This window comes from Chiloscyllium punctatum, chromosome 37 (assembly GCF_047496795.1).
Source record: "Chiloscyllium punctatum isolate Juve2018m chromosome 37, sChiPun1.3, whole genome shotgun sequence".
In the NCBI taxonomy this organism is placed as follows: domain Eukaryota; kingdom Metazoa; phylum Chordata; class Chondrichthyes; order Orectolobiformes; family Hemiscylliidae; genus Chiloscyllium; species Chiloscyllium punctatum.
Genome location: NC_092775.1, coordinates 54,057,199 through 54,070,705, shown reverse-complemented (window position 1 = coordinate 54,070,705; position 13,507 = coordinate 54,057,199). Strand labels below are relative to the sequence as shown.

At 44.0% G+C, this 13,507-nt stretch overlaps 1 protein-coding gene across 2 annotated transcripts in view; it reads left to right on the top strand.

The window, feature by feature from the left end:
• The window catches only part of stx16 (syntaxin 16), a 49,727-nt gene that overhangs the window by 23,259 nt on the left and 12,961 nt on the right, over positions 1-13,507 (top strand). For both annotated transcript variants that reach the window (XM_072556843.1, XM_072556844.1), the window contains exons 4-5: positions 8,676-8,838; positions 12,490-12,581. In XM_072556843.1, the coding sequence (XP_072412944.1) occupies positions 8,676-8,838; positions 12,490-12,581 (255 nt within the window). The remainder of the gene's footprint in view (positions 1-8,675; positions 8,839-12,489; positions 12,582-13,507) is intronic.

The window sequence follows — 13,507 nt, the reverse complement described above, 5'->3', positions numbered from 1 at the left end:
CATCTACACTACCAAGAATCTTATCATTAGCCCAGTACTCTCTATTTCTATTGCTCCTTCCAAAGTGAATCACCTCACACTTTTCTGCATTAGTCAGCCCAGCTCTGCAGCTTATCTATGTCCTTCTGTAACCTGCAATATCCTTCAGCACTGTCCACAACTCCACTGACCTTGGTGTCATCTGCAAATTTACTAATCCAACCTTCTACGCCCTCATCCAGGCCATTTATAAAAATGACAAAGGGCAGTGGCCCCAAAACAGATCCTTGTGGTACACCACTAATAACTGAATTCCAGGATGAATATTTCCCATCAACCACCACCCTTTGTCTTCTTTCAGCTAGCCAATTTCTGATCCAGACTGCTAAATCCCCCTCAATCCCATGCTACTGTATTTTCTGAAATAGCCTACTGTGGGGAACCTTAGCATACACTTTTTTGAAATCCTGACACACTGTATCAGTGACTTTACCCTCATCCACCTGTTTGGTCACCTTCTCAAAGAACACATAAGGTTTGTGAGGCACGACCCACCCTTCACAAAACCATGTGGACTATCCCCAATCAAATTATTCCTTTCTAGATGATTATAGATGGATATTGCCCAAGTGTTGGCAAATGGGACTAGATTAAGTTTGGATAACTCATTGGCAAGGCCCTGTTTCTGTGCTGTACATCTCTATGACTCTATTTGTTATCTCCCAGTCTTCTGGCACTATTCCTGTAGACAATGATGACATAAAGATCAAAACCAAAGGCTCTGCAATCTCCTCCCTGGCTTCCCAGAGAACCCTAGGATCAATCCCATCCGGCTCAGGGGACATATCTATTTTCCCTCTTTCCAGAATTGCTAACACCTCCTCATGAACCTCCATCCCACTTAATCTGATAGCCTGTATGTCAGTATCCTCCTCAACAACATTGTCTTTTTCCTGTGTGAACACTGACGAAAAATATTCATTTAGCGCCTCTCCTATCTCCCCTGACTCTATGCACAACTTCCCACTACTGTCCTTGACTGGCCCTAATCTTACTCCAGTCATTCTTTTATTCCTGATATATCTTTCGAAAGCTTTAGGGTTTTCCCTGACCCTACCTGCCAGTTACTTCTCATGTCCCCTCCTGGCTCTTCTTAGTTCCCTATTTAGCTCCTTTTTAGCTAACTTGTAACTCTCAAGCACCCTGGCTGAGCCTTCACACCTCATCCTAACATAGCCCACCATCTTCCTCTTGACAAGGGACTCAACTTCTTTAGTAAACCATGGCTTCCGTCACTCAACCACTTCATCCCTGTCTGACAGATACATGCCTATCAATGGCACGCAGTAGCTGTTCCTTGAACATCCTCCACATTTCCATCCCCTGCAGTTTCCTTCCCCATCCAATGCATCCCAAATCTTGCCCAATCGCATCATAATTGCCTTTTCCCCCAGCTATAACTCTTGCCGTGCGGTATATGCCTATCCCTTTCCATTACTAAAGTAAACTTAACTGAATTGTGGTCACTATCAACAAAGTGCTCACCTACCTCCAAATCCATCACCTGACCAGGTTCATTGCCCAGCACCAAATCCGATGTAGCCTCACCCCTAGTTGGCCTGTCTTCATACTGTTGAAAAGTGTGGTGCTGGAAAAACACAGCAGGCCAGGCAGCATCCGAGGAGCAGGAGAATCGAAGTTTCGGGCATAAGCCCTTCTTCAGGAATGAGGCTGGTGTGCCAAGCGGACTGAGATAAAACGTAGCGGGGAGGGGTGCTGGGAATACGATAGGTGGAAGGAGGTGAAGGTGAGGGTGATAGGCCGGAGAGGGTAGGGGTGGAGTGGTCGGGAAGAAGTTTGCAGGTCAAGAAGGCGGTGCTGAATCCGAGGGTTGGGACTGAGATAAGGTGGGGGGAGGGGAAATGAGGAAGCTGGAGAAATCTACATTCATCCCTTGTGGTTGGAGGGTTCCTAGGCGGAAGATGAGGCGCTCTTCCTCCAGGGTCTGGCGATGGAGGAGGCCAAGGGACCTGCATGTCCTTGGCGGAGTTAAAGTGTTCAGCCACGGGGCGGTTGGGTTGGTTGGTGCGGGTGTCCCAGAGGTGTTCTCTGAAACATTCCGCAAGTAGGCAGCCTGTCTCCCCAATGTAGAGGAGACCACATCGGGTGCAGCGGATATAGTAAATGATGTGTGTGTGTGTGTGTGTGGAGGTGCAGGTGAATTTGCGACGGATATAGAAGGATCCATCGGGGCCTTGGGGGGAGGTGTGGGCGCAAGTTTTGCACTTCTTGCGGTTGCAGGGGAAGGTGCCGGGAGTGGAGACGGTCCAGGTAAATTTGAGGTCGGGGTGGAAGGTGTTAGTAAAGTGGATGAACTGTTCAACCTCCTTGTGGGAGCACGAGATTGTATCGGCACTATCATCGATGTAGCGGAGGAAAAGGTGGGAGGTGGTGCCAGTGTAGCTGCGGAAGGTGGACTGTTCCACATATCCGACGAAGAGGCAGGCATAGCTGGGGCCCACGCGGGTGCCCATGGCTACTCCTTTGGTTTGGCGGAATTGGGAGGATTGGAAGGAGAAGTTAAGAGTGAGGACCAGTTCAGTCAGTCAAAGGAGGGTGTCAGTGGGAGGGTACTGGTTGGGTCGGCGGGAGAGGAAGAAGCGGAGGGCTTGGAGGCCTTCCTGATGGGGGATGGAAGTGTATAGGGACTGGATGTCCATCATGAAGATAAGGCGTTGGGGGCCGGGGAAGCGAAAATCATGGAGGAGGTGGAGGGTGTGGGTGGTGTCCCAAATGTAGGTGGGGAGTCCTTGGATTAAGGGGGACCGGACCGTGTCGAGGTATGCAGAAATGCGTTCGGTGGGGCAGGAGCAAGCTGTGACAATGGGTCGGTCGGGGCAGTCGGGTTTGTGGATTTTGGGCAGGAGGTAGAAACGGGCGGTGCGGGGTTGTGGGACTATGAGGTTGGAGTCAATATTTGGAAAGTTAAAGCCCCCATAACAACTACCCTGTTACTCTTGCTCCTGTCGCAAATCATCTTTGCTATCCTTTCCTCTACATCTCTGGAACTATTTGGAGAACTTTAACTTTTAGATCAGATCTATTCTTTCTCATACCTATTTTAAAACTAATTGAATTATATCACTTGCCCCAAAGTGCTCCCCAAGTGATATCTCAGTCACTTACCCTGCCTTATTTCCCCAGAGAAGGTCAGGTTTTGCTCCTTCTCTAGTCGGTATGTCTACATACTGAATAAGAAGGTTTTCATGGACGCACATACTAATTTCGTCTCCAACCGATCCTCTGACACCATGGCAGTCCCAGTCAACGTTTGGAAAGTTAAAGTCCCCAACCGTTACCACCTTATTATTATCACATATAACTGAGATCTCCTTCCAAATTTTTCTTAATTTCCCACTAACTATTTATCTATAGTCCAGTCACAACGAGGTGATAATCCCTTTCATCTCCTTCCTAAGTAACCTCACTGGAAGTACTCCTTGGCATATCCTCCCTCAATACAGCTGTAATGTTATCCCTCCGCAGAAATGCCCCTGCCCCCACCGTCCACCTGCTTTCTATAGCATCTATTCCCTGGAACAGTAAGCTTTCAGCCCTGTCCATCCCTGAGCCATATCTCTAACAGCTATGATATCTCAGTCCCATGTTTCCAACCATGCCCTGGGTTCATCCGCTTTACCTGTCCGGCCTCTTGCCTTGAAAGAAATGCAGGATAAATTATCAGTCCTAATTTGTTCCTTGTTTTGCTCCTGCCTGCCTTGAGTATTTGACTTTCCCCTTTTTCCCATCTGTACAGTCTCAGACTTATCTCTTTTCTCAGTATCTCTTTACCTCCCTTACAAGTTGAAAACCTCCCGAGTAGCACTAGCAAATTCCCCTGTCAGCATATTAGTCCCCTTCTAACGTGTCCTTTTTATACAGATCACTACTAGCCTGGAAGAGATTCCAACGATCCAAAAATGTGTATCCTCCCCCACTAGCTCCTCAACAACATATTCATCTGCTCTCTCCTCCTATTCTTACTCTCTTGAGCACGTGGCACTAGGGGTAATCCAGATATTTCTCCTCTCAAGGACATACTACTTAAATTCCTGCCTAATTTCCTATATTCTGTCCTCAGAACCTCATCCTTTTCTCTTCCTATGTTGTTAGTTCCACTGTGTACAATGACTTCTGCTGGTCCCTCTCCCCTTCGAATATTTTACATCGTCTCCGAGACATCCTTGACTTTGGCACCATTCTGATATCTTGTTGGTGGCCACAGAAACATCTGTTTGTGCCTCTATCAAGAGAGTCCCGTATCACAATCAATCACTTGGAGTTGATATACCCCTTGTTACAGTAGAGCCAGCCTCAATGCCACGAATTTGGCTGTTGGTGCTATATTCCCCTGAAAGTCCATCACCCACTACGTTTTCCCAAACAGCATATTTGTTGAGATGGGGATAGCCACAGGAGACTCCTGCACTACCTGTCCTAGAGGAAGCCAATCTACCCAACTTTATCTGTGGTTTCTCTACCTTCCTGAAATTGCCATCCATCACACCCCCTAGCTCTTGTAAATTCCTCATTGCCTCTAACTACCACTCCAACTTATCCATGCAATCCAATAGGATTTGCAATTAAACACACTTCCATGGTAATGTTGAAATTCTCCCTAATCTCCCACATCGGACAGGAAGAGTACATCACTCTACTGAAGCCATCATTGCACTTTAACAATCTACAGACCCAGAAAACAGCACAGTCTTGCTGCTCTATGATAACTTAGCTGTTTAATCTAGAGTCAGATCTGAATAAAATATATCAACAAAAAAATTCACCATACTCCCTATTGTAGATTTACAAAAAAATGGGTATGAGTTAAGGTAAAAAGCATTTAGGTTGTTCCCCTGCTGTGAGAGATCTCCATACTGAAGTTTCTCCAAGGCCAACCGTGAATTTCACTGTTTGTTTTGTTTTCTCCCCCTGAACTTGCGTGTCCAGAGATACTTAACTCTCAGCTGGTCAGCCAGATCTGCAGGTTCACACCACCTCTCGGCTGTTTCTTTTCCAAGGAAAACAGCCCCAATGTCTACCTTCATAAATGATTTTGTGCTATCTTTTCTCTCTAATCAATACTGTCACTCTCCTTATCTTTTCTGTCTCTCTGAAATAATGCTCAAGAAGGTCATTTTCTGTTCTTCTCCAGTTTGCATCAGCTTTCTGTTAACGTCATATCTTCAAAATCTTCCTGTAAAGACAATTGCTTCTGGATGTGTTTTTACCTTGTACTTTGCACATTGAACCATATAACCTCAGGAGGGACATAGCTCAATTGGCTGGCTGGCTGGCTTGTGAGGCAAAATCTTGCGAGCAGTGTGGGTTAAATTCAGTGGTTGCCAAATTATTGGAAAATGTTTTAGGGGCGGGATTAATCAGCACTTGGAAAGACAGGATTGATCAGGAATAGTCAGCATGGATTGTTAAATGGTGATCCTATCTGACAAATCTAATAGAATTTTTTTCAAAAGGTGACTAAATATGTTGATGAGGCTTGTGCAGTTGATGTGGTTTACATGAATTTCAGTTAGGCTTTTGACATGGAAGGCTGGTCCAATTGATCCCTGGGATCCAAGGCAAGTTGGCACACCCGATCCAAAATAGTGGTGAAGGGTGATGGTGGAGAGTTGTTTTTGTGATTGGGAGCCTATGACCATCGGTGTGCCACAGGGATTGGTGCTCTGAGATCCTTACTGTTTGTCATGTACGCTAGTGACTACGATGTGAATGTGGAAAGTTTAATTAGTAAGTTTAAATATGACATGGAAATTGGTGTTTATAGCAAGGAGGATGGTCTCGGGCAGCAGAGTGACATTGAACAGCTGGTAAATTGGGCAGAACAATGGCAGATGGAATTTAATCCTGCTAATTCACCAAAATTGGGGATGTAGTGGACAGCAAAGAAAGTTCCCTCAGTACGATGGGATCTTGATCAGATGGGCCAATGGGCTGTGGATTAGCAGGTGGAACTTAATTTAGATAAATGCGAGGTACAGCATTTTGGAAAGGCAAATCAGGACAGGATTTATACACTTAATGGTAATATCCTGGGGAGTGTTGCTGAACAAGGAGACTTTGGAGTGCAGGTTCATAGTTCCTTTGGAAGTGGAGTCTTAGATGGACAGGATAGTGAAGAAGGCATTTGGTATGCTTTCATTTATTGGTCAAAGTATTGAGTATAGGAGTTAGGAGGGCATGTTGCCACTATACAGGACATTGGTTAGGCCACTTTTGGAACATTGGGTGCAGTTCTTGTCTCCCTCCGAGAGGAAGGATGTTGTGAAACTTGAAAGAGTTCAGAAAAGATTCACGAGGATGTTGCCAGGGTTGGAGGGTTTAAGCGAGAGGGAGAGGGAGAGGCTGAATAGGCTGGGGCTGTTTTCCCTGAAATGTCAGAGGCTGAGGGGTGACCTTATAGAAGTTTATAAAATCATGAGGAGCATGGATAGGGTAAATAAACAAGGTCTTTTCCCTGGGGTGGGGGAGTCCAGAACTAGAGGGCATAGATTTAGGGTGAAAGGAGAAAGATTTAAAAGGGACTGAAGGGGCAACAATTTCTACATTTTAAAAGGCATCTGGATGGGTATATGAATAGGAAGGGTTTGGAGGGATATGGCACCAGACTAATTTCGGTTATCTGTTTGGCATGGATGAGTTGGACCAAGGGTCTGTTTCCATGCTGTACATCTCTATGACTCTTAAGTTTGATGCATTTTGGGAGGTCCAATAAGGAAAGGATATACACAAATGAATTATTGTTCCTCAGTACTCCCCAGGGAACTAAGGGACCTTGGCAACCAAATCCACAGATCCCTGAAGGCATCAATACAATTTGACAGGGTGGTGAAGGAGGCATACAGGATCTTGCCTTCATCAGCCAGGCTGTAGAATATAGAAACTAGGAAGTCTGGTCATAACTTTCTGAACATTTGATTAGACCACAGATGGTCTGGTTCTGGTCAGCACATAATCCGAAGGATCTGATTGTATTGTAGAGGGTGCAGAAGGAGATTCAGCAGGATGTTGCCTGGGAAGTAAAGTCTCTGTAATGAGGAGAGACTGGGTAACCTGGCTTTGTTCTCCTTGGAGCAGAGAAAACTGAGGGAGGATACATTGAAGTATACAAAATGTGGGGAGGCATAGACAGATTAGATCATGAGAATGTGTTTTCCCCATGACAGACATGTTTAAGACTGAAGGGCCTAAGTTTAAGGTGAGAAAATAATCTGAGAAAGAAAATTTGATGGTAGAAATATAGAATGCGATGCCTGAGATGATGTAGGCAGGTATACTTGCAATATTTAAGTATCTGAATGAGCATTTAAAATGAAAAACTGAAAGAACTGCAGATGCTGAGCTTTTCCAGCAATTTCTGTTCTTGTTTCTGAGCAATTAAAATGCCAGGACATCGGACCCTGTTGACCAAATGCAGCTAAATGGGATTAATATTGTTTACTGTTTGTTGGTTGGCATCCACGCGGTGAGTCAAAAGGCCTGTTTCGATGCTGTGTGACTCTAATTCCCAAACCGGTTGAGGTTCCCATGAAGGACTTTCCTTCTCAACCTCTCTCCTTGCTGCCAGAGGAAGTGGTGGAGGCTGGTACAATTACAGCATTTAAAATGCATCTGGATGGGTATATGAATAGGAAGGGTTTAGAGGGATATGGGTCAAGTGCTGACAAATGGGACTTTATTAGGTTGGGATATCAGTCGGCAAGGACGTGTTGGACCAAAGGGTCTGTTTCTGTGTTGTACATCTCTATGACTCACCTGAGATCTGGTGACATTCCGGTTAAATCACCACCAGGAGTCTCTCTCCAATGAGAGAGCAGCCCTTAACTTTATATTTGTTTTTATACCCACCCTTTATTTAAACATCTTTTTCTCTAAGCTTACCCAGCTTCACTTCAATCCATCTTATTTATAGCTATTCCTTTTAATTTTATTCTTCACCTCCCCTGCTTGAGAGTGAATTACTTTAATATCAAGCAGCAAGACCAAATAACCTGAGTAAAACTGAAGTCCAGATGGAAAAGCTGCAGGTGTAATTTCATCGTAAAGGTATATGGTTTGTATTTAGAAAGAGAAAACAGTTCAGTATGCCACGAACACCCATGAAACTGAACCGTAGTGAAGTTTTCAGCAGAGGAGAGGGGAGGAAATCCCTTGAAAATATTGTCAGACAGTAGCAATCCGAATACAGTCCGATCCTATTGTATACAATCTGTCCAGGTGCAAATACTGCACCAAAGGTCAACTGAACAGTTGACATAGGAGGATGCACATTGTCTGCTGCAATTTTGGCAGCAGGAACACTGTGGGAGAAACCGTACTAGTGCCATTCCTTCAGAGAATTTGCAACTCCTTTTGCTCACCAGTTCCTGTTGAAAGTGACATCAGAGAGGCATACTATTGTGCAGTGTACAGATATACATCAAACATTATATTGTTAAAATCTTACCCATTAGCTGACTCATTCTTCAATCAGAATTTAATGATTCATTCTGGCAGTCGGTTCCACTTTTGTACAGTTTCTGTACAATAACAATGTTTCCCTCGTTTGTTATTTAAAACTGTACTGAAACATGGAACGGAGGTCCTGACCTTCCTGTTACTGCCTGTTTTCCTTTCAGATGTTCCACCGGTGTCAGCGAGCGGTACAAAGCCTGCAAAGCAAATGGCGCAGTTGTACAGAACAGGAAGAACGGGTCCTTCGAAACGTTGTCTCTTCTCTAGCACAAGCCCTTCAAGATCTGTCGACCAACTTTCGGCATGCCCAGTCCAGCTATCTCAAACGTATGCACCTGAGGGCTGGGAGCCATCTTAATCTGAATGCCACTGTTTGAACATCATAGGCCCCTTGTGTATATCAATACGAACAGTGTTCTGTAGGACATGGGAGGGTTTGTATTGACATGAATAGAGGCAGCACCAAATATCTTCAAATTAGAACTGACTTTACTAAAATTACATTAGCCTTATCAGTTTACAAACAGAGTTGTTACCATAACTACTGTCCACTTTCAGGTTTCAGTTGTTCCTTCGTTGAGTCAGAGTATCTTAAGGTATCGGCAACCAGGAGCAGGAGTAGGCTGTCTGGCCCTTCGAGCCTGCTCCACCATTCGATAAGATCATGGCTGATCTTGGACTCAGCTCCACTTACCCACCCTCTCAGCGTAATCTTTAATTTCTTTATTATTCAAAACAAACTACCTTGGCTTTAAAAATGTTTACTGAAGTAGCGACAACTACTTCCCTGGGCAAGGAATTCCATAGGTTAACAACCCTCTGGGTGAAGAAGTTCCTTCTCAATTTGGTCCTAAATCTGCTCCCTCTAATCTTGAGGCTATGCCCTCTTCTCCTAGTTTCACCTGCCAGTGGAAGCATCCTCTCTACTTCTATCTTCTCTATTCCCTTCATAATTTTATGTTTCTATAAGATCTGCCCTCAATCTTCTGAATTCCAATGAATATAATCCCAGTCTACTCAGTCTCTCCTCATAAGCCAACCCCCTCAACTCCGGAATCAACCCAGCAAACCACCTCCAACTCCCTTCAGTGCCAGTACATCCTTTCTCAATTAAGGAGACCAAGACTGCACACAGACTCCAAGTGTGGCCTCACCAGCACTTTGAACAGCTGTAATATAACCTCTCTGCTTTTAAACTCGATCCCTTTAGCAATGAAGGACAAAATTCCATTTGCCTTCCTGCTGATCTTGGTCACTTTGTATGTCTTCTCTTTCAATTTGATAGCCTCCTTTATTTCCTTAGATGACACCTTTTCTTACAGTCCTTCCTTTTCACTGGAATATACTTTTTGCTGAACACTTTGAAGAATTGCTTTGAAAGTCCTCCACTGTTCGCCAACTGTCCTATCATAAAATCTTTGTTTCCAGTCTACTTTAGCCAAGTCCTCCCTCATCCTATAGTATTCTCCCTTGTTTAAACACAGGATCCTGGTATTGGATTTTGTCTTCACACTCTCAATTCGTATTTGAAATTCAACCATTCTGTGATCACTCCTTCCGAGGGGATCCCTAACTATGAGGTCATTAATTATCCCTGTCTCATTACACAGGACCAGATTGAGGATAGCTTGCTCCCTCATCAGTTCCATTACATAGTGTTCAAGAAAACTATCATGGATATACTCAACGACCTCTTCCTCAAGGCTACCCTGACCGAGCTGGTTTGGCCAATCTACATGTAGATTAAAACCCCCATGACAATTGTCGTACCATTTTTACATGCATTAGTTACTTCATTGTCTATTGCCTGCCCCAATGTGATATTATTATTTAGTGGTCTATAGACTATGCCTGTCAATGACGTTTTCTTCTTCGAATTTCTCATTTTCATCCAAATGGATTCAATCTCATTCTCCATAGAACCAATATCATCTTTCAGCACTGTCCTGATATCGTCCTTGAATATCAGAGCTACACCACCTCCCTTACCTTCCTGTTTGTCCTTCTGACACCCCTGGACATTTAATTCCCAGTTGTGACCATCCTGTAACCACATCTCTCTAATGGCTACCAACTCATATTCATTCGCGATGATTTGTGCCGTTAACTCATCAACCTTTTGCTAGTTTTCATACCCTCATAATTTCTAATGTGTCTGATAATATCTCCTGAGTTATCCTTCCGTTTTATTACTTTCATTGTCTGCTTTGAACTTAAAACCTCCTGCACACATGCTAACCTGCTGTTTACCACCATACTCCCTGTTGTTGTGTTAACCGCTCCCACCCCCCCCCCCCCCTTCCCCCCAAATCACTAGTTTAAAGTCCTAGTGACCCACCCTATTTATCCTCTTCACTAGAACACTGGTTCCAGATTGGTTCCGGTGGAGACCATCCCATTGGTACAGATTCCCCGCACCCACCCCCACCACCACCCATCCCCAGTTCCAAAACGGATGCCCCATGAAACAGCACCCCTCTTTCCCACACCACTCCCTTAGCCACATGTTTACTTCCCTAATTTTCTTATCCCTAAGCCAATTTGCACATGGCTCAGGCAGTAATCCAGAGATTATGACCCTCAAGGTTGTGTTCCTTAATTTTGTTCCTGGTGCTTGATCATCCCGAAACAACAGGTCCTCCATCCGTGCCTTGCCTATGTTGTTAATTCCAATGTGTTTAGCCCCATCTCTCTGCAGAGGTTTGCCCTTTGCAAATATATGCATGCTGTTGGAGGTTAATAAACTTGCATCCATCACCCTTACAGGCAGAGAATTCCAGATCAAAACTTTTTGAATTTATATAAAGCAAAAACCTGTTTTTCTTGCCATCTTAAAATTGTGTGCTGTGGTTACTGACCCTCCAATTTTCTTCTTATTTGCTCTAACAAAGTTTCTCCAATTTGAACACCTGTTATACTTTAAAAATTCTCGACCATTAAGTGAACAGTCAAAACTGAATAAGAGATAGGAGCAAAATTAGGCCATTCAGCTTTTTGAATCTGCTCCATCGTTTGATCATTGAAGAAGATTAGAATCCCTACAGTGTGGAAAAAGGCCATTTGGCCCAACAAGTCCACATCAACCCTCTGAAGAGTAACCCACCCAGACCCATTCCCCTACCCTATATTTACCCCTGACTAATGCATCTAACGTTATGGGCAATTTAGCATGGCCAGTTCACCTGACCTGCAAATCTTTGGACTGTGGGAGGAAACCGGAGCACCCGGAGGAAACCCACGCAGACACTGGGAGAATGTCCACACAGACAGTTGCCCAAGGGGGGAATCGAACCCAGTTCCTGGTGTTGTGAGGCATCGTGCTTCCCCAGTGTTGATATGTGTTTCACTCCCATTCTCCTGCTTCTCCTTGTAACCTTTGGTGCCCTTACTAATTCTATTTATGGTGTTCTCAATCTCTCCACACCATTATGATAAATCTACTCTTCACCCTCTCAATTGCTTCGATTTTCTTCCTGAAGTGTGATGCCCAGAAATGAACACAATACTCTAGCTGAGGATTAAGCACATTTACAAATGCTGAGCCAAGCTTCCTTTTTTTTCCCTATATCTCTTGAGAGACTTCAAGTTTTACAAAAATGTACTTCAAGGTTTTGAAATACATCTTCTGGACAGCATATGTATATTTTGGAAGCCTTGTAAAAGTTTCTGTGTTTAACAAGTATGTGCAAGCATTCTGACATTCTTATGTCAGAAAATCTAGTCACCTAGCAGAAAGCAATATGAGCTGACATTCATTGTACACATGTAGAATGAGTGAGTAATTGTATGCTGCTTGTATCTATTTATCCCAGCAAGATTCAGCAACTCCAAGGGAATGTGCAGAATTTAAAAGGGGCTCCAGAGCTTTACTGTTTAAACCTGCTCGATCGGTTATGCTAAATCAGCAGAAGGGATTAACGGTTTATTCATATGTTGCATGTTTGCTTCCTTCTATTTATAGGATTTTTGTTTTGATAGGTTTGAAGAATCGAGAGGAAAGGTCCAAACACTTTTTTGATACATCTGTGCCACTAATGGATGATGGTGAAGACAACAATCTTTATGACAAAGTGGGTGCATTAATCATCAACACCAGGCTGCAGCGATACTAATCTGATACCAGTATCTGAGACCTATAGGGAGAATAAGCTGGGGCTGTTTTCCCTGAAGCATTGGAGGTTGAGGGTTGACGTTATAAAAGTGTGTAAAATCAGAAGTAGCATCGACAGGTTCAGTAGTCAAGCTCTGGATTAGAGTGGTGCTGGAATTCTGTATTCCTGATGGAGGGCTTTTGCCCAAAATGTCGATTTCCCTGTTCCTCAGATGCTGCCTGAACTGTTGTGCTTTTCCAGCACCACTCTAATCCAGAATCTAGTTTCCAGCATCTACAGTCATTGTTTTTACCTCAGTAGTCAAGTTCCTTTCCCCAAGTAGGGGAGTCCAAAACTAGACTGCATAGGTTTCAGGGGAGAGGAGAAGGATTTTAAAAGGGATCTAAGGGACAGCATTTTCACACAGAGGCTAGTGCCTGTATGGAATGAACTGCCAGAAGTAGTAGTGGAGACTGGTACAATTACAACATTTAAAAGGCATCTGGATGGGTACGTGAATAGGAGGGGTTTAGAGGGATATGGGCCAAATGCTGGCAAATGGGACTACATTTAGGATATCTGGTGAACATGGGTGAGTTGGACCAAAAGGTCTGTTTCCATGCTGTATATCTCTGACTCTTGACTTAGTGACAGGGTCCCCATTGCCTTAGAGTGGAATGTATCAGTGGGAACATTATTTGCCTTCTACCTGTTACTAGGACAGTAAATAAAAGCAAACATTGTAGATGCTGGTAATCTGAAATATAACAGAATGCTGAAGAAAATCAGCAGGCGTGTGGACAGGGATGATGTGGAGGTGACAATGTTGGACTGGGGTGTACAAAGTTAAAAATCACAACACCAGGTTATAGTCCAACAGGTTTATTTAGAAGCACTAGCTTTCA